Below are 24,248 nucleotides of genomic sequence, written 5' to 3' on the forward strand. Positions count from 1 at the left end.
ATTGAATGTGTAGATTGTTTTGGGTAATATTGACATTTTAACAATATCTGTTCTTCCAATCCATGAGCATGGAATGTTTTTTTCACTTCTTTGTGTCTTCAGTTTCTTTCATAAACTCTCTATAGTTTTCAGTGTATAGATTTTTCACCTCTTTGGTTAGGTTTATTCCTAGGTATTTTATGTTTTTGGTGCAATTGTAAATGGGATCGATTCCTTAATTTCTCTTTCTGCTGCTTCATTATTGGTGTATAGAAGTAAAATCAATTTCTGTACATTGATTTTATATCCTGCAACTTTGTTCAATTCATGTATCAGCTCTAGCATTTTTGGTGGAGGCTTTTGGGTTTTCCACACAAAGTATCATGTCATCTGCAAAGAGTGAAAGTTTGACTTCCTCCTTGTGATTTGGATGCCTTTTATTTCTTTCTGTTGACTGATTGCCAAACTGTGTTGAATAACAGTGGTGAGAGTGGACATCCTTGTCATGTTGGGAGGAAAGCTCTCAGTTTTTTCTCATTGAGGATATTAGTGGTGGGTCTGTCATATATGGCCTTTATGATCTTGAGGTATGATCCCTCTATCCCTACTTTGAGGGTTTTTATCAAGAAAGTATGCTGTATTTTATCAAATGCTTTTTCAGAATCTATTGAGAGTATTATGTGGTTCTTATCCTTTCTTTTATTAATGTGATGTATCACATTGATTGATTTACAGATATTGAACCAGTCCTGAATCCCAGGAATAAATCCTACTGACCATAGTGAATAATTCTTTTAATGGATTGTTGGATCCAGTTTGCTAGTATCTTGTTGAGAATTTTTGCATCCATGTTTTTCAGGGAAATTGTCCTGTAATTCTCCTTTTTAGTGGGATCTCTGTCTGGTTTTGGAATCAAGGTAATGCTGGCTTCATAGAATGAGTCTGGAAGTTTTCCTTCCATTTCTATTTTTGAGAACAACTTCAAAAGAATAGTATTAACTTTAATACCTATTAAATGAGTGGTAGAATTCCCATGGGAAGCCACCTGGCCCTGGACTCTTGTTTGTTGGGAGATTTTTGATTACTGATTCAATTTCTTTACTGGTTATGGGTCTGTTCAAATTTTCTATTCCTGTTTCAGTTTTGGTAGTTTATATATTTCTAGGAATTTGTCTATTTTTTCCAGATTGCCCAATTTGTTGGCATATAATTGCTCATAATATTCTCTTATCATTGTTGGTATTTCTGTTGTGTTGGTTGTGATCTCTCTTCTTTCATTTGAAACACATAAACTAAATTAAAAAAGAGTATACTACCCATGCAAATGCAAGTAAGGTGACTTTCTTTTCAAAAAAAATTTTTTTAATGTTTATTATTTTGTTAAGACAGGAAGAGAGAGCAGTGAGTGGGGGAAGGGCAGAGAGAGAGGGAGACACAGAATCCAAAGCAGGCTCCAGGCTCTGAGCTGTCAGCACATAGCCTGACGCGGGTCTCGAACTCACAAATCGTGAGATCATGACCTGAGCCAAAGTCAGATGCCTAACTGACTGAGCCACCCAGGCACCCCTTTAAGGTAATTTTCTACTCTTTTCTGCTCCTGACAAAATTGATGCCATCTCCTGAGCACTTTCCGTATAGAAGTCACGGCACACTGGTAGTAGGAAAGGTAAGCAAAACACACACAAACCTCTATCCTAAGACAAATTATGGTAAGTACTGTAAGAGAGGTTTGAAGTATGCATGAGAAGTGGACAAGTCAGTCAAATTTGGTGGAGCACAGAGTATGTTGATAAAATAGCAGGAGGTTGCAAAATTGAAAGGTTGTTGTGAGAGCTTATTATCACAGACCTTGAAATAAATCACTAGTTTGAACTTTAATGGATGATGGGAAATCATTAAAAGTTTTTAATCCTGGAGTGGCAATCAAAAAACAACAACATATGTGTAGATATATATATAGATTTGTAAATGCATATATATTTATACAGATATATATTTGAGCAAAGGGTTTACAAAAATATTTCCCCTCTACATTAGAATTTCACCTTCATTTAGTACTCCAGCTTTGTTTCCCTGGTAACCGGACATATTGTCACTATGTTTCCAGGCAACATTGCTCATGATAAAAAAGACCCTGAAGGGTAAAATCCATGTGCACTTGGAGAAAGAATAAATAAGCCCCAGAGATCTCATGGGGATGCCCTGACTGGGCCTTCCTGAGTACACTGATTCTTGTAACTTGGCATGTCCCTCATGGGGATCCTGGAAGCTGTGCCTATAGAGTTGTTAGAGGAGATCTTGTCTCCAATGGGACATGAAGCTTTTAAGCCAGGACAGCTCCTACACCTGCCCAGTGTGATTCTTATCATCTTGCACCTAAATTACCAACTGTGAGGATTGCCCAAGGTCTTCCATGAAAGAGGAGTGTCTCACCGTCCCCTCTTGGCAAGCTGTGATTCCAGTGGGATGAGGCCAGACATGGCCTGCATGAATGTTGAGCTGAGTCAGACCTGAAAATCTAGTCTGAATAGACTGCCTTGAATAAGACCAAAAAACCTAGAAATTATAAAAGTGGTATGATTGACTATTAAAAAATTGTGAAACTTATTTTAGAATTAAGATACTACAAATAAATTCAGAATGCAATTTAGGAAAGATTTGCAGATCACATGGCAGATAGAGAGTTAGTATCTATACTATGAAAAAATCTCTTACCTAGTAGAAAAAATTACAAATAGTGGAACAGGAAAAAAAAAGGACAAAGAATAAGAATAATCATTGACAGAAAAGCAAAACCAAATGGCAAATGGAAAATGAAAAGATAATTGTGTTATAGATCAAGGATTATACTACAACATCCCATCTCGTGTTATACTACAACACCACTTTGATAATAACACTTCTTGTGGGAGTTTGCTGGAAGAACCGGGTAATATTTACTAAAAGTAAAAAATTCCCCTGCCCTAACCTATCCATTTCTCTGAAACTGTGTCATAATAATAAAATCATATTATAATAGGATAACTGTATAAAGATGTTGACTGTGCTTTATTAGTGACAGCGATGTGAATGCCCAATGATTGGTAATGGATGAATAAAGGATGGCGTCTCCATCTCATGTACTATTTAGCAGCCTTTAACAATTACTTATATTTCTACCTGTTGACTTGGTAGTGTTTCTTTTAAAGTGTTGGCATAGTATATGTGGAAAACGAGGGTTATATTGGGTTGATAATTTAAGTTCCTTTTGATGGGCAGCTGGTGGAGAGGGTAGATGAAAAATGAGATGCAACAACTCGAGGATAATATATAATTCCACTTATATAAGTTTTATATGAGTATACACATAAAGCAATGTGGTGTGATTATCAAAATGTTAAATGGTTACCTGAAGACAATTGGTTTGAGGTAATTTTTGATGTTCTTTGTAATTTTGTGCATTTAAAAATATGCCTGTAGGGGTGCCTAAGTGGCTCAGTCAGTTTAGCCTCTGACTCTTGATTTCAGCTCAGGTCATGATCTCATGGTTTGGTTCATGAGTTTGAGCCCCACGTCAGGCTCTGTGCTGATGGTGTGGAGCCTGCTTAGGATTCTCCCCCTCTCTCTCTGCCCCTCCCTTGCACTTACACATTCTCTCGCTCATTGTAAATAAATAAATAAACTTTAAAACATATACTTGTATTTATAGATTATATATTTATATATATCATATAACGTCTATGATATATATAAATATATACAAACAATGTAAAATAGCTGTTGGTGAAGATGTGGAGAAAGGGGAAACCTTTTGTACTGTTGATGGGAATTCAAACTGGTACAGCCACTTGAAAACAGCATGGAGGTTTCTCAAAAAATTAAAATAGAACTACCCTACGACCCAGCAATTGCACTACTTGGTATTTATCCAGAGGATACAGGAGTGCTGATTTGAAGGGCCACATGCACCCCAGTGTTTATAGCAGTGCTATCAACAATAGCCAAATTACAGAAAGAGCCCAAGTATCCCATTGACTGATAAATGGATAAAGAAGATGTATATATACACAATGGAATAGTACTCAGTGATTGAAAAAAATGAGATACTGCCATTTTCAATAACATGCGTGGAACTAGAGTGTGTTATGCTAAGCGAAATAAGTCAGAGAAAGACATGTATGATTTCGCTCATGGAGAACTTAACAGACACAGCAGAAGAAAATAATGCTCCTGAAACTAATACTACACTCTATGTTAACTAACTTGAATTTAGATAAATAAAATTTTTAAGTGATTAAATTAATTTTAAGAAAATGTGTACTTAGGGGTGCCTGGGGTCGCTCAGTTGGTTAAGCCTCCAACTTAGCTTAGGTCATGGTTTCATGTTTCATGAATTCGAGCCCCATGTTGGACTCTGTGCTGACAGCTCAGAGCCTGAGGCCTTCAGGTTCTGTGTCTCTCTCTGTCTGTCTCTCTCTGTGCCTCTCTCTCTGCCTGCCTCTGCCGCACTTGTGTGCATGTGCTCTCTCTCTCAAAAATAAATAAACATTAAAAAGATATGTACATATATATTTAAATAAAGGAAAGACAAATCACAATTTCACTAGGGAATAAACCATTTATAGGTGCCTTCTATAGTGAGGAACAGTATATAGCATGATGCTTAAGAGGTGCTTAACAATAGGTAGGGCTCTGGAACTGTCTGGATTTCTGGTTCTGAACTTAGGCAAATTACTTAACCTCTCATGGTCTAAGTTTCCTCATTAGTAAAATATAAATAACAATAAAAGTACCAGGGGGAGCCTGGATGGCTCAGTCCTTGGGCATCAGACTTTGGCCCAGGTCATGATCTCATGGTTCATGAGTTCAAGTCCCCTGTCAGGCTTTGTGCTGACAGCTCAGAGCCTGGAGCCTGCTTCGGATTCTGTGTCTCTATCTCTGTCCCTCCCCTGCTCATGCTTTCTTTCTCTCTCTCTCTCTCTCCTCCTCAAAAATAAATTAAAAAAAAAATTTTTTTTTAGTTTTAAAAAAAGTACATACCTCAGTTTGTGAGGATTAAATGTGACCCTACATGTAAAGTTTTTGTTTTTGATTTTTTTTTAATGTTTATTTATTTAGGGGGAAAGAGCATGTGAGCCAGGGCGGAGCAGAGAGAGAGAGAGAGAGAGAGAGAGAATCCCAAGCAGGCTCCATGCTGTCAGCGTGAAGCCAGATGTGGGGTTTGATCCCACAGACCTTGAGATGACCTGAGTTGTAATCAAGAGTTGGATGCTTGACTAACTGAGACACCCAGGCCCACCCCCTGACATGTAAAGTTTTTAGAGCAAGGCCTAGCGCTTGATAAGGACTCAAGAATTGTTAATAATCATAAACATTTGTTACTACTACTTTTGCAGTCCTATGCTAGAAATATTACTAAAGTATCACGTTTTAAACTGAACAGGTTTTTAAGGCAGCCAGTGTAGAGGAGATAACATTTTGCTGAGACTGACATAAAACAGGTTAGTAGAAGTAAAGCATATAAATTTTGTTTAATAGAATTTTACATGTATATGGGAGTTGCCACAAGAAAACAAAGATCCAAAAAAGTGGCCAAGTCTAAGTGCTTTTATTACTAGGTTGAACATAAAGTGCCAGTTGTGGAAAAGTAACCCATGTGGGGGAGAAGACAGGAAGAAATTTTAACAAGGTCTATTTGTGCAGATTTCTCTGGGCCCTAACTCCTCATCTCTTGATGATCAGAATATTTCCTTCTGGTATAGGGAGAGTGTCTGTCATGTGAGAGTTCATCTCCGGCTTTTAGGAAGAAAAAGGAAGGCAGAAATGCCCTTTGTGCATCTGCTGTTATTCAGGTGCCTTTAACTCAAAATAATCAACAGGGCAAAGTGGCATGTTTTAGAGATGCATGTTCTGAATCATTTCACTAGGTATAATATCCATTTGACACAAAAGGAAACTGAGACTCTTAAAGAAAGCTAAGAAACTTCCCCAGAGTCTTATAGCTCATAACTTGAGCCCATGATTTCCCATAGAGCCAACAGCACTTTATGTGTCTTTTCCCATATACCATATACTTTCTTTTACTTAATATGTTCTTTCCTGGAAGGAGAAAGAAGAAAAGGGGAAGGGACAGGAGGGGAGGAGAGGTGGAAAGGGAAGGGAAGGGAAGAGAAGGAGGAAAGGAAAAGAAGGAAAGGAAAGGGGAGAAGGAAGGAAGGAAAGAAAGGAAAACTGGGGTGCCTGGGTGGCTCCATTGGTTAAGCGTCCAACTTTGGCTCAGGTCATCATCTCAGGGTTGATGGATTCGAGCCCCATCTTGGGCTTGGTGCTGATGGCTCGGAGCCTGGAACCTGCTTCAAATTCTGTGTCTCCCTCTCTCTGCTCCTCCCCCACTCGCTCCTCTGTCTGTCTGTCTCTCTCTCTCAAAAGTAAACAAAAAAAAAAAAAAAAAAAGGAAAAGAAAGATCATATACCAAATATATCATTTGCTCTTTAGAGCTTTAGGGGAGAACTGTGTTTGAGGTATTGGTTGCATAGCATATCTTTAGGAATCCATAATTAAATTTGAATGAGTGTGTGGTCAGAGCTGTGACCAGCTCTGATGGGCTGTGTAAGGCATGACTATTATAAATTTGTGTGTGTGTGTGTGTGTGTGTGTGTGTGTATTGCTATTTTTTAAACATAATCATAATATTTATCTCTGCGCCCTATTTCTGCATGATTATGATGAATTTCTTTCTGAAATTTATTTGGTCAAAAGTGGAAATTTAACAGTTCCATTGCATTCAGTTTAAAACTTTTTAATCCTTTATATTTAGGTTATCTTCACTGTAATGAACATGATAGTCTGAGATTGAGGTGGCTGAGGCAGACGTTAGAATCATTCATCCCGCAGCCTTTGGTAAATGTAATTAAAGTGTCTGAATTGGATGGCAGAGAAATGGGAGATGCCCAGCCTGAAATGTTTGACAAGGTACTGTTATTACATTGTGACAAACTGATGGACTCCCAATGATACCGCTGTTATGCTGCTTTGTTGTTGTTGTTTTCCATCTGCTTCCAGACATAGCCTGATACAGTTTCTCAGTACTCTGGGAAATTTTGATAAAGTGAACAAGGAAGCAGTTTTTATTTGATGGCCAGCATGGTTCAAAGGAAGCGGTAACATTGGGATTGGGGATTATTGAATGTTTTTCATTTCCAAGTGCCTCAAAGATACTCAGGAAAAGATCAGATGTTATTTGGGTCAGTGTACAAACATGTGCACTGTATTGCTTTAATTTGGTAATATTTCATATCAGCGTATGACAGTTGAAGAAAAAGAAGAGAACATTTCAATAAACCAAAATTGAAATATTAGTTCTTAAGAGTAAATGCTGAGAATTCAGAAATATAGTTATGTCTGTTTAAAATGAGTAACTTCTGTAAAAATTTTTGCTGTAGTTGTCAAGAGTATGAAATGTGATTATACGTTAGTAGACTTTAGTTCTCCTGTTACCTCCCCCCCCCCCCAGAAAAACAAACACTGGAAGTGTAAAGTATTACTGAAGAAAGGTCATGAAGAATTTAGCATGGTATATTTTTGGCTTTAAAAGAAATGACTTTATTTATTAGCTATTTTTTTTGTCACATTTTACATAGCTTCTCCATGTACTACGTATTTGCATCATATATCCTTTTTTTCTCTAGGTGTTAGTTGATGCTCCGTGTTCAAATGATCGAAATTGGTTGTTCTCTTCTGATTCTCAGAAGGCAGCCTGGAGGATAAGCCAAAGGAGCAATTTGCCTGTTCTGCAGATAGAACTCTTGAGGTGAGGGCTATTACAAAAGTTTATTCCAGCTTCTAATGTAATTTAAATAGGCATGACAAATCATGACACAGAGAAGTCCCCAAATGGAGGGTTTCCTGTGTAGGTGTTGGTAATTATTCCTCCAAAGGCTGTATCCAGAAAATTCTTAACCTTTTTCCTTTCAGCTCTCCTGCTCTAAGGACTCACTACTCCTATCCACTCAATGAAATTTGGTATTGCTGTGTATTGTCATTTAAAATTGTTTGCATATCTGGCACAGAAAGCAGATCTAGGGTTCGGCACCCTATTCTTTCTTCAGGACCTGAAAAGCACCCCCATAATAGTAGCTTTGGACCAGGTTGTATTTTGTTGGTAATGGACACATTGTTCTGGATGAGTCAGCCTCCTAGGAAGTTGTAGTTTATTGTTAGCACTTATCTACCCTTTAAGAGTTTTCTAGAAGCATGTGACCACCAAGAGATACTTGGCTTTCCTCTAAAAAGAGACACTGTGGGACATACTGTGCTGGTTTTAAAAGAGATTTCTACTTGTACTCCACTCTCAAGCAATTCCTGTTGTTTAATGCTGAACAAAAATTCTCTGAAATATTTAAAATATGGTTAAATGATGCATTATCACCTATTATCTCTTACATGTGGAATAAGACTGATTAACATTTTATGCACTGCTGACAATGTGGTTTGCTTCCAACTTCTGATTGATACACAACAATGAATACATGCCATTATCTAAGTATTACAGTCAACTAATATGTAGTCTTGTTCTTGTACTGGATTAAGTATCAGCTCATTATGGCTATTCTGGTTAGTACCCATTAGAGGGTTCTTGTAGATGTTACTCATCTGGCATTTAAACTGTTCATATGATTCCAGTGTCAGCCTTTCATCTACTAAACCCTAAGATATTTTGAGAATTTTATATCACTTTTCCCCTTCTACCTCTTGGGTTATTAGCTTTGGCATGTTGATCTGGCTTCTTGGTTAATTATTCCAGCTACTCTGGGCCTTGCTATTATTATAATTTATGCCTTGTAATAGACAATAAGTGTTATAATGGCTTGTTACCATTGTGACCTCTAATTTTTTTTAAGGTGTGATTAAGCAACCAGGCTTCCTGAGAATATCATTGTTCTTTCTCTCATGAAAAAGCCTCCCTATACTTCTTTTTCTTCCTGTTCATTATTAAGCTTTTTGTGTTTTATATTCTGTCTATTGCTTTTCCTCCCATTTTGTCTCAATTCATGGTAATCTATTTTCTGTTCCCTTTATTCTTCCAAATCTATGCTTGTTAAAAATACTAAAGATCCATTAAATGGATAAATAGATATTTTTCAATTTTAATTTTACTTGATCTCTTGATAGCATTTAAAAAATATATTTTATTATACAACTATTAAATGCAAACATTTTCATTGTAAACAAACTCAGATAATGAAAATAAAGCAAAAAGCCCCCTTGGACATAGACCCAGCCAAATACCAGCTTTCTTCACTGAGTTAACTGTTGGACTTAAGTTTGGGGCACACTCTTCCAAACTTGTTCTGTAGCTCATTTTACAATTACATGTTCATAGAGAAATACATTAAAAAATAACTGCTGTCGTTGTGTATATATTGATCTGAAACTTGCTTTTTTGTACTTAATTTTTCTTAGTTTTTTTTTTCCTTGTAGATTTACTTTGTTCTTTTCAACTCTTGTGAAATATTAAATGGCGTCAGTCTATCCTATGCTATTTAATCTTCTAATTTTGGATGTCTACATTATTCCTTTTTTTTTCTTTTTACTTTTTAAAAATGTTTATTTTTGAGAGTGAGAGAGAGAGAGAGAGAGAGACAGAGGGTGAGCAGGGGAGGGGCAGAGAGAGAGAGAGACACACAGAATCTGAAGCAGGCTCCAGGCTCCAAGCTGTCAGCACAGTCTAATGCGAGATCATTATGTTATATATAACATCATATAGCGTTACAGTCATCATCATGAAGGTCCTGCATTTATATAAACCTCACATAGGCACCTTCTTATGCCTTAACAACGAAGGCTCTTCCTTAGTGGCCCCTCCCCTCCCCCATTGTCTTAGTCTCCAAAAGGAGTGGCTTTAGTGCTACATCATTTTAGTAGCATATCGAACAGGTGCAAAACTGACCTCTCAATCACTACAGGTGTAGATTTTCATGTAATCACATGGGGAGCACCATTATACCAGCTGTCTCGTATTCTTTTCCTTGACCAGCTACTCTGCACTTCCTGTCCTGATGCTTGGTCTGTGTGAGAGTTTTCAGAGCCACGTAGACTAGTTGAAACTTTGGGTCCCTTTGCTGTATGATTATGATGATACCGGGGAAAGCGTGGGATACCCAAGCTCTAGGCACAGAAAGCAGTTCTAGTTCCCTGACATCCACAAGTCTGGGAGTTAAAAAGATAAAGGAAAAAATGATAACTCTAGCCACAATTTCTCTTGTATCACCTGCCCCTGACTCCAGAAAATGAAATATGTGTGTGGGTGTGTACACACATATATAGTAATTTTCTCATAGCTCTATCACCATACCACATATAAAGAAGTTTCCTACTTTCTTCGAAATCTTTTTCACCTAGTTATTGCCTTACCTCCCTTTAACAAAAGGTAATCCTTTTATTCCACAATAAGAAATAAAAGGTTTCAAATGCAAACATATGCAAGAGAGTAAATATATTGATGTGTGAATTTTAGTCAAAAGTATAAAGGATTGATAGTAGATCCTTATTACATTTGCAAAGAGCAATTAGAAGGCAAGCAAGCAAATATTGCCTGGCCTGATATTGTGGACAGAAGATGGCACTCAGGAGGGAGAAAACAAGAGGATAATTGAGAGGCAAATAAGGAAAACTTTTTGTACTGTTTTGTTGAAGACTAGACTTGTATTTGCATTTGTCAGCTGACAGGTTATGGTACACAAAGATACTTTATGCTCTCTATGGCTGTATATTCATTTACGTTATCAGAAATCATTCATATTTATATTAAATAGGCCATCTACACACTGTTTACAGTTGTAGCTTTTGAAAACACAATACTCTGTAGCCAAATATTAATCTTACATGTTTTTATGAATGTGATACCTAAATTAAAATTGGTACTTTTTTAAAGTTTATTTATTTATTTCAAAAGAGACAGAGAGAGTGAGCAGGGGAGGGGCAGAGAAAGAGGGAGAGATCCCAAGCCGGCTCTGCACTGTCAGCGTGGAGCGGGAAGCGGGGCTTGAACTCACGAACCACCACGAGATCATGATCTGAGCTGAAACCAAGAGTCGGATGCTTAACCGACTGAGCAATGCAGGTGCCCCTAAAATTGATACTTTTTTTAATAGAAGTTTCTTGATTTACACTTTTTTTAAAGACTAATATTAGTAGATATGTAAGTCTTTTTTAAAAAATTCTTTTAAAGATTAATGTATGCATATAATCATGAAAACAGTGATCAAACCTGATTTTTCTTTTTAGCATGAAAAGCTTATTAAAGGGCACAATGATGACAGGAGATAGATACCAAAGCATATGGCTTCATTGTACACTTATTGAGGACCCTTTGATTTATCCATACAGAAATGGAAAAATTAGACTCTTCTATTTAATTTACAATACAGGAAGATAAAACTGTATACAACTCTCTTATACATCTGTCCCCAAACCATTTTCAGAAGATGAGAATGTAGGACAATGATATAAGGAATAATTGAACATAAGACATTTTTATTAATTGAATACCGTTTGAAAGTATATCTTTATTATCATTTCTCAAAACAATTTCTGAGAGCAATCGTTTCTGTTACAAACTATGTACATACATAATCAGGTTCTCTTGCCTCATTTTTATTTAAATGTATTGGATAAACAGAGTGAGAAAATATGCTGAAAATGATATACATGTTGTCTCTAGAAAGTACCATGGTGTTTGTGCAAGAGAAGTTTACATGATTTTTAGGTGGGAAAGCACGAACTGAAGAGTATGATTTATAACAAAAATATTGGTATGTTATTGCAGTAATGTATCATGTCATCTGTTTACCCAGAGGAAATCAATCACATTTAAAATACTGACCCCTTCTGGTTCTCTTTTCTTACTACTTGACAAGTAAAATCCAATTTGTGAACTCATTGAAAAAGGAAGCTTAGATTATTCAGTAGCATTTTGAAAATTTGTATAAATCATCCAGATAACTATCCTTAAAAGTGGTACTCTGACAGCAAGAATTGTGTTTTAAAAGGAACATTAAAAAAATAAAAATCACCAACAATTCCTCTGTCATGCTCTTGAGCTGAGATAAGGGATACCTGGTGACTGTGAAGCCTGAGTCTTCATCATTCATCAACGCAGTGACTAAAACGTTGATATATTCATGTTGGAAAAATAATCTTTGAACATACAGGTCTATTAGAATGGAAGATTTCCACCAGTGTTTCAGCTATGTATATATTTTCTTTTTAAAGGTCAACTAATTCAGTTAGCTTTGCATACTATCATGATATGCTTAGTCGTATGTTTGGAATACAGAAAACACAAGCAAACCCTTAATACCCCTACGGCTACTATTGCTACTGCTAATACTTCTCTTACTCCCCTACCTCCTCCTTTTTCTTCTTTTTCTCAAGTTAGATGGTAGGAGTCAGAGATTCTCAGATTAAAAATCTGTTATTTGTTTGAGGCACCTGGGTGGCTCAGTCAGTTGAACGTCCGACTTTGGCTCAGGTCATGATCTCACGGTTCATGGGTTTGAGCGCCCTGCATCGGGCTCTGCGCTGATAGCTCAGAGCCTGGAGTCTGCTTTGGATTCTGTGTCTCTCTCTCTCTCTCTGCCCCTCCCCTGCTCACACTCTGTCTCTTCCTTTTTCAATAATAAACATTAAAAATTTTTTTTTAAATCTGTAATTTGCACAAAGTACACACTTCTTTTTATTAAGATTGTACAGACCAAAATATTCCACATTAAATACAATTGTAAAAGGTTGAAGAGACATCCAAAGTTTGTAGCTATTGTATTTTCAACACTAAAAATGTCTCAAGTATAGATTGACAATATGAAATACAATCTTGAGTGTTATGCTAAGTGAAATAAGTCATACAGAGAAAGACAGATACCGTATGTTTTCACTCTTATGTGGATCCTGAGAAACTTAATAGAAGACCATGGGGGAGGGGAAGGGAAAAAACAAGTTAGAAAGGGAGGGAGCCAAATCATAAGAGACTCTTAAAAACTGAGAATGAACTGAGGGTTGATGGGGGGGTGGGTGGGAGGGAGGAGAAAGTGGGTGATGGGCATTGAGGAGGACACCTGTTGGGATGAGCACTTGGTGTTGTATGGAACATGATAAATTTCATATTAAAAAAAAAAGAAATACAGTCTTGAAAATAAGATTTTATCAGCATTTATTAATTTATCCAACATTTATTAAGTACTTTATATCAGAACTTTGCTAGGCATTGCAGATACTAAAATATATATGAAATGCTCCTTGTTCTCAAGGTCCTCAGGGCAATTGTTTTAAAATGCGGCAAGAATGTGGTAGTAGAATAGAGTACAGAGGGAACAAAAGGAGGGACACCCAACTTTGGTCATGTTAAGGATGGAGTATGGGTGTAACAAAGCAGATTTTACAAAATAAGCAACAGATAAATATTTAAACTGAAGAGGTTTATTCTGATAACCTTTCCTAACATGGAAGTAGTATAGCCTCATAAAACATTTGAAATATACAAAGAAATATAAAGCAGAAAATAAGCCACCCATTGAAACTTACACCGACTTAGCTTCTTTAACTGAATATAGTATTTATAATAGAAATCAGAATAGAATTCAGTATCTTTGTCTATTTAATTTATTATGATCATGTTAATTATTATTTTTAAAAATTTGAGAGAGTGAGCATGTGCGTGTGCACAGGAGGGGCAGAGAGAGAGACAGAGAGAGAATCCCAAGCAGGCTCCATGCCATAAGCACAGAACCTGATGCCAGGCTGGATCTCATGAACTGTGCGATCATAACCTGAGCCAAAATCAGGAGTCAGATGCTCAACCGACTGAGCCACCCAAGTGCCCCATGAACATGTTAATTAGTAAATAGTCTTTGAAAATATACTTTTGAGATGACTGCATATTAAATCCCTCATTCATTCATTCATTCATTCAGGTAGTTAGGAGTATCAAAGACTTTCTTATGATAGGATATCATAAATGCAAGAAATAGGTATAGGTACAAAACATCCTAGTGGAGGGGCGCCTGGGTGGTTCAGTTGGTAAAGCGACCAGCTCAGGTCATGATCCTGTGGTTCGTGGGTTTCAGCCCCATGTAGGGCTCTGTGCTGACAGCATAGAGCCTGCAGCCCACTTTGAGTTCTGTCTCTCTCTCTCTCTCTCTCTCAAAAACAAAGAAACGTTAAAAAAGAAATCCTAGTGGAGATTAAAACATCAGCCTTTTCAGTGATCCAGGAAGAGCTTGCTAACTCTCTGGGAAAGGAGTTAGCAGCTGGGCTGTGATCCATTTCTCTTGATTTCTATGGAGGCACTCCCATGGAAAGAAAGAAGGCAGGTGACCCAGTTAAACATGTTGATAACTGACCTCCTTGGTGAATAGACTAATGAATTTTGCTGTCAGGAGAACTCCTACTTATGTCATTTTTTGAGCAGAATATCCCTGATTAGGATTGTGGTAAACACAGCCTAGAATCTGTAGATTTGTGAGGCACAGCTTTCTAGAGAACGTCATACAAGCTTTTCAACTCCTTAAGATATATTAGAAATATGACATCTCCCCATTGTGTGAACTTACCTGTGAACTTTGCTTAGAGAACTCATCTCTTATCTGAGCTAGAAAACATTCTGAGCTAGAAGCTCTGTTTGAGCTATTCTGAGCTATAAGCAAGACTGAGGTAGCCACTTTGGATGTCCCTGCTTCTTTTGTGCACTTTCATTACTTGTGTACTTGAAATTATTAATAAATCTTGATAGTAGGTAGGTTCATGAGAATCTGATTTGACAATCCAGTCCTTTGTATTAGCTCACCCTAAACCCCAACCCGGTGCCTCTGATGAAACCTCTTATTCCAGTCCCACATCTAACTCTTAGAATTCATTCAACTAATCAGCAAACACTTAAAAAGTAAAACCCCTTCCCCTTTATATCCTGTGCATTGAAACATGATTAAAAAGATGAAAGGGTAGGACTTGTGCCAGAGGTTAGTCAGGTCCAAGAGAACAAGAAAGTTTGTGATGTTCCATGAATAGTGATTTTTCCATTTTGGCTCCATCACTAGTAAAAATAATAACAGTGGATACCATTCATTGACTACATTAGCTACTTCTCCTCCTTGTTTGCAGAGGCTCAAGTAAGTAGGTGGAGAGTCTTGCATTGTTTACTCCAACAAAATGCCTACCCCTGCCTTGTAGGTGGAGGAGGAAGAATCTCCTCTTTCTTCATAGAAACATGTGGCAAGGATGGTGACAGTTCTCCCCTAACCATATATTCTTTCTAGAAGTGTTTATTGAGTTCCTTTTATGTTCTGGGCACCAGTGGTAACACAGGGCAGATTCAAATTTTATTTGAATTGGCTGCTATTATTTTGTAGGTAATTAACCATCCATTAGTTCTGATTTAGGAGTTTCATGTCTTCTACCTACATCCCTGTAACTGGCATGCTACCTGTGTAACTTGCAAGAAGGATGAACATCAGTCCCTTCACAATTTTGTGGCACAAATATCTCCTCCCATATTGTGGCATGGCGGCTCACCCTTTCACTCTTCTTGGTGTTTTGGTTCTTTTATTTTTGTTTTACAAGAAGAGTTTATTGCTTTTTGTATATAATTTATTACATCTATGTCTTCTTTTAGGATTAATGCTTTTTTGTGTGCCCTATTTTAAGAAGTCTTTTCCATACCTCAGATAATTTCCTGTGTTATTTTCTGGAAGCTTTATTTTTTAACTTTTACACTTAGGTCTATAATCCACCTCAGCTGATTTTTGCTTAGTAGTGGGAGGTAGGAATCTTATTTTCTTTTCTTCCGTCTTTTCCTTCTCCATTCTTCATTTTTTTTAACTTTGTGCATGGATACTTAATTGTCCCAACAGCATTTATTGAAAAGTCTGTCCATTTGCCAGGAGTCTGTAGTGCTACTTCTTTTGTAAATCAAATGTCCACATTAACATCAGTCTGATTTCTGTTCTATTCAATTGTTTTATTTATAGACCCAACAGCTAATGCTACACTGAGTTAATTACCATGGCATTAATATCATAATATGTAGGCACAGATATTCCCTTGTTGTTTATTTCATTCTGTTTTGTTAAGAGTATCCTGACCATTTTCAGTTCTTTGCATCTTTATATACATTTTAGAATCAGCTTTTCAAGTTTCATGAAAAACTTGTAGGGATTTTGATTGGAATTACATTAAGTCTACCAATTCAGACAGTTTTGACATTTTCCTGCTATTTCACGATATTGAGAAATTTATTAAGTCTAAAAATTTATAGATTCTTTTGGATTTTCAACAAAAACCCTCATGATTCTGTAATATGTAGAAATATATATAGGTGATTTTTTTTTCTGGATTCTGTGTGATATTTTGCTTAGGGTTTTTTCCATGTGTGTTCATAAGTGAAACTGGCCTATAAGTTTTCATTTTTGAAACATTCTTAGAGTTTAGAATTAAGGTTATAGTAGCTTCATAAAATGAATTGAAGAGTAGGTTCTCATTTATATTCTCTGGAACAGTTTATGGCAAGTTGCAAGTATTTTTTTCCCCTGAATATTTGATAGAAATTGCCGTGGAAGCCATGATGGGCCTGGAGTTCTGTGGGAAAATTTTTGACCATTGATTTAGTTTCTTTAAAGGTTACAGGACTCTTAAGTTTTCTCTCTCTCTTTTTTAATCAGTTTTATGAGAGTTTGTTGTTAGTAATTTTCCATTTTATCCAAGTCAACAAACTTATTGACATAAAATTGTATACAGTATCTCCTTATTATCTTCTTAGTGTCTTCAGGATTTAAAATGATGTTCTCTTTTATTTTTGTTAATCAGTCTTGCCTGAGGTTTGTCAAGTTTTATGTCTTTTCAGGATCTAGTATTTAAATTTGTTCATCTTTTTTTTTTTTTTTTTAATATTTGTGAGAGAGAGAGCACACAGGTGAGTGGGGAGGGACACAGAGAGAGGGAGACAGAGAATCTGAAGCAGGCTCCGTGCTGTCAGTGCACAGCCTGACTACCTGACATGGGGCTTCAACCCATGAACCTGTGAAATTATGACCTGAGCCAAAGGCAGACGCTCAACCAACTGAACCACCCAGGTACCCCTGTTGATCTTTTTTTACTGTGAGTTTGTTTCCAGTTTCCAAACATATGGGTATTTTTTGGTTATCTTATTATTTTTTAATTTTTATTGTGATCAGAGAACATACGCTATATCAGCCTGTTGTTTTCCTCTAAACAGTTATTTACAATAGTGGCTTTTAAGCTTTGCTCTATAAAGACATAGGGATTCTGTAGCACTGTTGTAGGAGCCATCTTGAGGGGAGGGAGAGGGATGACTTATACTACGCTAGATCCAACTAGAGGCATATCTTCATCTGGTTAAACTTGTAGGTTGTCATTTGAAGAAAGTTTCTTTTCACTAAAGAAAAAAAAAGTTTGCAAAAACTTTAAAAGACCACTTAAATCTGTAAGAAGCAATCTGTCTTCATTTATAAGCATGTTTGCCATGGGCCAAAATTTAGTCAGTTCTGGTGGTTTTCTTGAAAGCTTTTCATTAGTTCTTTTTTTTGTATGAGTGAAGAGACAATATTTGATAGTAGATTAAAGACCCTACATAAAAGTTAGGCAGACCTAATGTGGTCTGTTGTCACTCTTCCTAACTTAAACAACACAAGACTGGCTTCCTTTATATTCAGTCTCAGCAGAGAGCTTTTCAAACTTAACCAACCCTCCTGTGTTCATCTTAATGAGGTAATTAACAATTGAGAAAATATACTAAAGATCTCCAAGTAGAAATGTATAAGAACTGTATTAAAACTTGTTTATAATTTATTTCAGGAGTATCTAGCATCTTTTATCACACCACTCTACCACATATAAAAATACTATATAAAAAATATTCCTTCTTCAAGGTAAAAAGTTCTGCCAGTGGAGAGGAGATAATTATCAGCATTATTTTTGTTTCTTAGGTTGATAAAGGAATAGCTGCTGGGTATGGCATCTCTGAAAATAGCAAGCTTGGTCATGTTTCTCTATCTTGAATTTGCAGAACTTCTTTGATAATAAACAGTTTGATATCTAGAAATTTGATTACTTACTGTGAGCATAGTGAAGGGTACCCTCAAGGCTTGTAAAATAATACTTTTAAAACTGATGATAGCACTAGGTAACTATCAACCCAGAAATATCTGTGTTTTAGATGCTTAAAGTACCTGAAACTTAATTTTGAATCTGAATTTATTTGATAGATTGTACACGAGCTTCAACTTTTCACCTTAATGTTTTCTTTGGTCATAGTACATAATAGTGGTATTTGCTTTCTTAGACTGCTATTTGCCAGCAGAAATAGTAAACTGATACAAACAGAGTGGAAATGATGAGAAACAGGCCATGGAAAAATGAAAGAAATAAGGAACAAAAATAGAAAAATTCTAAAGGAATACTAGAAGCCAACAATGTAACATGGGAAAAAAATATGGGATGATAAGGAAAAATAAATGAAATGGAAATATCCTGAAATACTCAGAGGAAAAAATGATACAAAAAATAGAGGAATTAAACTTTTAGGATTGTGGGGGGGACAGAAAAGGAACAACTTAAACATAAAAGCTTTGTGAGCTCCTAACAGTTGGCTAAAGTTGTGGTTTTATTATTTGTTAAATTACCTTGTAGTAATTAAAATATTTAGTATATCAAATTAGGCTAATAATTTTTTTTAAGACTAGATTTATTTTCTTCCTTTTAAATCCAATTGTCTGCCCCTCTCACTAACTTTCTCTGTTAAATTTCCCTTATGTGTCCAGAAAGACAGCGTCAGGGATAACCTTCATTTTTAAGTATGAAGGTTAATGGTATTTTTGGTGTCTAAAAGGGTTCTGGTATTAATTCCAATGTGGTGGTTGTGGGGGGAAGTTCTTATCCACACCACTAAGGAATTCTCTGTGATATCAGCTAGGTGTCCTACAGTTTAACTCGTCTGACACTCTCTACCTGCGGTGTCACATCCCACAGGTTCAGTCCCACAAGGCTGCCCCCACCCACATTTCAGATGCCACTTACAGGTCCAGGTTTTAAACAATGGGCTATAAATCACAGGTTCCCATGACCCCCTTGTTGGTTCCGTTTGCTAGAGCAGCTCATGGAACTCAGAGAATACCAATTCTATTAAAGAAGACAGAATTAAGTAGATACTGGTAATATTAGAGATATCTTCTAACGAGAGAAGATAGATATTGGTAATATTTTATTACCAATTCTATTAAAGAAAATGATAAAGGATACAGATGGATATCCAGATGGAAGAGATGCAGAATGTAAGGTATATGGGAAAGAGCAAGAGCTTCCATGCACTCTCTGCGCATGTCGTTCTCTCCCAGCTTCTCTACATGTTCACCAACCCAGAAGCTCTCTGACCTAAACTGCTGGGTTTTTATGGAGCCTTTATTATGTAGGCATGGCTGTTGATTAAATTGTTGGCCATTGGCAGTTGTTAAATCTTCAGCTCATCATCCTTCCCTAGGGATTCGAGGGTGAGGCTGAAAGTTCCAATCCCCTGGTCATATGACTGGTTTCCCTGGAAACCAGTAGCCTTCTTTAGCTGAGGTCCAAAGTCATCTCATTAGTGTAACAAAAGAAACCTTTGTTACAATCACTCTTAGGAAATTTCAAGGTTTTAGGAGCTCTGTGTCAGAAAAAGGAATGAAGACCAAGATCACAAGATCTTATTATATAGTATATATCACAAGATCACAATACCACATATCTCAGTTTTAAAGTAGTGGCCATGGTTTTCCCTATGGAAAGTCAAGTTCATTTACTAAAATTTACCAAACTATTCCATTCAATCAGAATTGAGACCACAATTGTTATGTAGTAACCTTCCTTAATAGATTTTTTTACTTTTTTTAGGAGTTTATCTACCCCTGTTAGCAAGGGAAAAAACCTTCCATTTTTATAAATATCTCATTTTTATAAATTACTTTTTGGCAAAAGCTTTATTATTTTTTTTCCAAATAAAGCCTCTGGCCTCTAACATTTCCATCTGTTCTACAACATGAGAGTTGTAGTTTGCTTGAGCTGTTTGTTCCCTATTCAGAATTTTTGAGTGTTAGTTGCAATGAAGCGTATTTCTTTTGTTTTACACTGAAAAGTTCTCTGCCTGACCTACCTCTTAATTGAGGTGGCATTCATTCATTCATTCATTCATTTATTTAATGAATATATTTTGAGGACATACTTTCCAGTTGTGCTATACATGAAAAAGGCAACAATGCATATCATATGAACCCTGTTTTCAAGGAGCTGAAAACTTCTTGCTTGGGAAAAATAGAAGAGGAAGGAATTTCATGGGAAGTCAGTGGAAGTTTCGGAGATTATGTGAACTTTGAAATAGATCTAGAAGGATGAATAAAAGTTTGATCGAAAGGAAACTGGAAAATAATTATGTAAGCATTAGAATTTACTAAACACCTAGAAAGATGAGGCAAAGAATGAATTTTAACTCCTTTACTGACTTGATAGTTACTTACACAATATTGTCTCATTCTACAGGGAACAAGGTATTCCTGACTGACTGTTAGTTAGGGTTTGGTCAGAGAAGAATCTCTGTAAGTGAAGTAAGGGATCTTCTAGGAATTAGATCTTACTGAATCCATAGAAGCTGGTTAAACAGTCTGTAGAAGTTGTGTATAATTGTGCCTCTACTTCTGGTGTGGAACCTGAAGTTAACCAGGGCTAGTAACCAGCACACAAAGTGGGGGGGGGGGGGGAGTACAAAGACACACTAGAACCCAGAAGGACAGAGTAGCCACGTTTTTCTAGCACCAGAACCTTCATAGGTCTCTTATCACCTCTAAGCATCTGCTTATAATGATATGGGTGATTTGCAGACTAGCACATGCATTTCATTATGGAACTGCACAGGAACATGGTCTAGAATTCAGGGAAGCTGAAGGAAGAACCCATAATTGCTGGAGGAGCTACCCCCTACCCCACCTACAAGTTGAGCCAGTGGATCTGTAACGTGTGCATACACGAGGCTGTATGTGCGTTCAAGGAATTTTGACAGTTACATAGGCATGTGTAACCTACAACCTTATCAAGATACAGAATATTTCCATCGCCCAGAAAGATCCCTGGTGCTTCTTCAGAATCCATTTGCTCCACTCACCAAAGGCAAACGTTGTTCTGACATCTCTTACTGTAGATTAGCTTTGCCTGTTCTCAAACTATATAAAATGTAATCAAACAGTATGTATTCTTTATTATCTGGAATTTTTCTCTCAGCATGTTTTTGATATTTATTCATGTTGTGTATATCAGAGTATGTTCCATTTTATTGGATGAGGTGTGAAACAAACATCTTTGTTTTTGGACTAAATCCCACTGTCCGAATAAGAACATTTGCTCAGAAGTGCTAGAGCGAGGCTTGAGGCCACTGTCTTATCTCTGCAAGAGCTGCCTCTTCAGGAATACCTTTTGATCACTGCTTTACTTTGGGGCATGGAATCAGTCGACTCTTTCAACCCTAGCAAGGCCCAAATTATCGAATTTCTTTGTTGATTTAGATTATAACCCATGGGCAGAGAGCCTTCCTTAGGAGAGCTGTATTCCTTCCAGCGCTCCTTCCAAATTACTGCGATCTTTTCAGAGCTTTCTTTCATTAACCTAGAGTAACATTTTGAGATTTTGTTCTAGTCACCCTAGAGTTCTATAAGCTTTGTTTAGCATATGGTCTATCTTCCAAGATATGATAAACAATGATTTTATTAAATGTTTTTCTATGGCATAATAAGGGTTACTGGCTGTACTATTCTGGGTTCTCCAGAGAAACATAGGATGTGTGTATATATACAGAGAGAAGGAGTTTTTTTTAAGGAATTGGCTCACATGATTATGGAGGTTGGCAAGTTCAAACTCTGCAGGATGAGTCAGCAGACTGGAGATCTAAAGAAAAGTTGATGTTGTGGTTCAAGTTTGAATGCTACCACCTGGTAGAATTCCTTCCTGCTCAAGAGAGGTGTCAGTCTTCTGTTCAGGCCTTCTGTGACTGGTTGAGGTCTGACCTCATTATGGAGTGCATTCTGCTTTACTCAAAGACCACCAATTTAATGTTGATTTTACCCCCAAATACCCAGAATAATGTTTAACCAGATACCTAGGCACAATGGCGTAGTCAAATTCACATATAAAATTAATAGTCACTGGCTTTCCAGCCGGTAGTATTGTTTGAACATGCCCCCTTTTGCCTTCTTACTAAGCCAGTTCTACATTTTAGATTCTGCTAAAGCAAGTCCACGTTTGGTGCCAAATTCGGTATAAGATCATTTTTTCTTGTAATCTAACCGATGGAGAAAGAAATAGACAAAGGGAAAGACTCAAAATAATAGTGACTTAAGTGAGTAAAAGCCTGAGTAGGCTTCTCAGGGTTGTTCCAGCAATCAGTTGATTGCCAGAGTCCATAATCATCAGAGATCCAGGCCTCATCTTTCTTCTGTCTCATGCTCCAAGGTGGCTATTCCAGCTCTTGCTGTTTAATCTGCATTGCAACTAGTAGGAAGGAACAAAAGAACATACCTCACATTACTTCTACTCACATCTCCTGGGTCATACTTAGTCCTATGCCTACCTTTAGTGAAAGGCAATTTAGGAAACTAGCCTTAACTGTACCTAATTAAAAATTGCATTACTACAGAAGAAAGTGAGAACTGGTATTAGGGAACAGTTAAAAGTGTTTGTCACAAGTTGGAAATCCCTTGATCAGATAACAATAACATTGGGAGGCTACAAAGATTTACAAGAATACCCTTTAACAAGAAAACCAATTTGAAAGAATTTTACAGTAGTCAAGAATTAGATGACAAAGGCCTTAACTAACTGAATAGTAGGGAGATGTGTGGTTTTATTTGCAAGATAATTTCAATGGAAAATTAGTAGAACTTGGTGATTGATTGTCTCTGGAGTGGGAAAGAAAAGAAGGTGTCAAGGGTAACACCTCGGTTAACAGCATGAACTGTAGAGCTCTATTGCCTGGATTTGAATCTTGGTTTGTGTATTTACTGAGTGGCCTTGTACAAGTTGCTTAGCTATCTTGCCTTGGTCTTCTCATCTGCAAAGTGAGAATAAGAATTCATGTCTCAAAACTTAATTGAAAGATTGAATGAGATAACATGTAACACATCCAACTTTAGGAAGAAGGGAGCCTGGCTGGCCCAGTCGGTAGAGCATGTGACTCTTGATCTGAGGATTGTAGGTTCAAGCTCCATGTTGGGTGGAGAGATTACTTTAAAATCTTTAGGGACACCTGAGTGGCTCAGTCGGTGAAGCATCCAGCTTTTGATTTCAGCTCAGGTTATGATTTCACATGGATCCAGCCCCATGTCGTCGAGCTCTGCACTGACAGCCTGGAGCCTGCTTGGGATTCTCATTTTCCCTCTCTCTCTGCCCCTCCCCTGCTTTCTCTCTCTTTAAATAAATAAATAAACATTAAATTAAATTAAATTAAATTAAATTAAATTAAATTAAATTAAATTAAATTAAAAAAAATAAACCAAGGATAAAATTCTAGGGAAGACTTATATTTAATGGATAGGAAGTAGAGGAAAGGTGGATAAGGAGGCTGAAAGGGAACTTTAGACTTTTGTAGAAGGAGGAGTGAACAAAGTGTCCAGGAAACCAAAGTTGGGGAATGTTTCTTGAGGTTGAGGATGAATAACAGAATCAAATAGTATGGTAAGATCAAAGCTGAAAATGAACCTTTTAGTCTGGTTTTGTAATCATTTTATCAATAAACTTCTGAGGAAAATATTATTTTTTAATGTTTATTTTTGCGAGAGAAGGGGGCAAAAGTGCATGTGTGTGAGCGGGGGAGGAGCAGAGGGGGAAAGAGAGATAATCCCAAGCAGGCTCTGTGCCACCAATGCAGAGTTTGATGGGGGGCTTGAACCCACAAACCTCTAGACCATGACTTAAACGGAAATCAAGAGTCGAATGTTGAACCAACTGAGCCACCCAGGTGCCCCAGGAAAACATATTTTTATTTAAAGCTGTGTAAATAATATTTGGCTAAATTAATTTCCAGATTCTTTGGAATTTGGAGTACTTACTGAATTATTCCAAATTATTTGGAATTTTAATGGAGTGACTAACTCAGACGTTCTAACAGTTGAGTGTAGTTTGTGAAAATTCTTTACAACTATGATTTAGATGTCAGACTGTGGCGAAGAGGTTCAAACTATGTGTCAACATGAAGTGATTGCTTTCA

General features: G+C 36.9%; 1 protein-coding gene across 1 annotated transcript in view; it reads left to right on the forward strand.

The window, feature by feature from the left end:
• NSUN3 (NOP2/Sun RNA methyltransferase 3) overlaps positions 1 to 24,248 on the forward strand; it is a 62,949-nt gene that overhangs the window by 20,369 nt on the left and 18,332 nt on the right. Inside the window, exons 4-5 of the mRNA XM_015080875.3 lie at positions 6,777 to 6,931; positions 7,648 to 7,769. Coding sequence (XP_014936361.2) covers positions 6,777 to 6,931; positions 7,648 to 7,769 — 277 coding nt within the window. The remainder of the gene's footprint in view (positions 1 to 6,776; positions 6,932 to 7,647; positions 7,770 to 24,248) is intronic.

Source organism: Acinonyx jubatus, chromosome C2 (assembly GCF_027475565.1).
Source record: "Acinonyx jubatus isolate Ajub_Pintada_27869175 chromosome C2, VMU_Ajub_asm_v1.0, whole genome shotgun sequence".
Taxonomy (NCBI): domain Eukaryota; kingdom Metazoa; phylum Chordata; class Mammalia; order Carnivora; family Felidae; genus Acinonyx; species Acinonyx jubatus.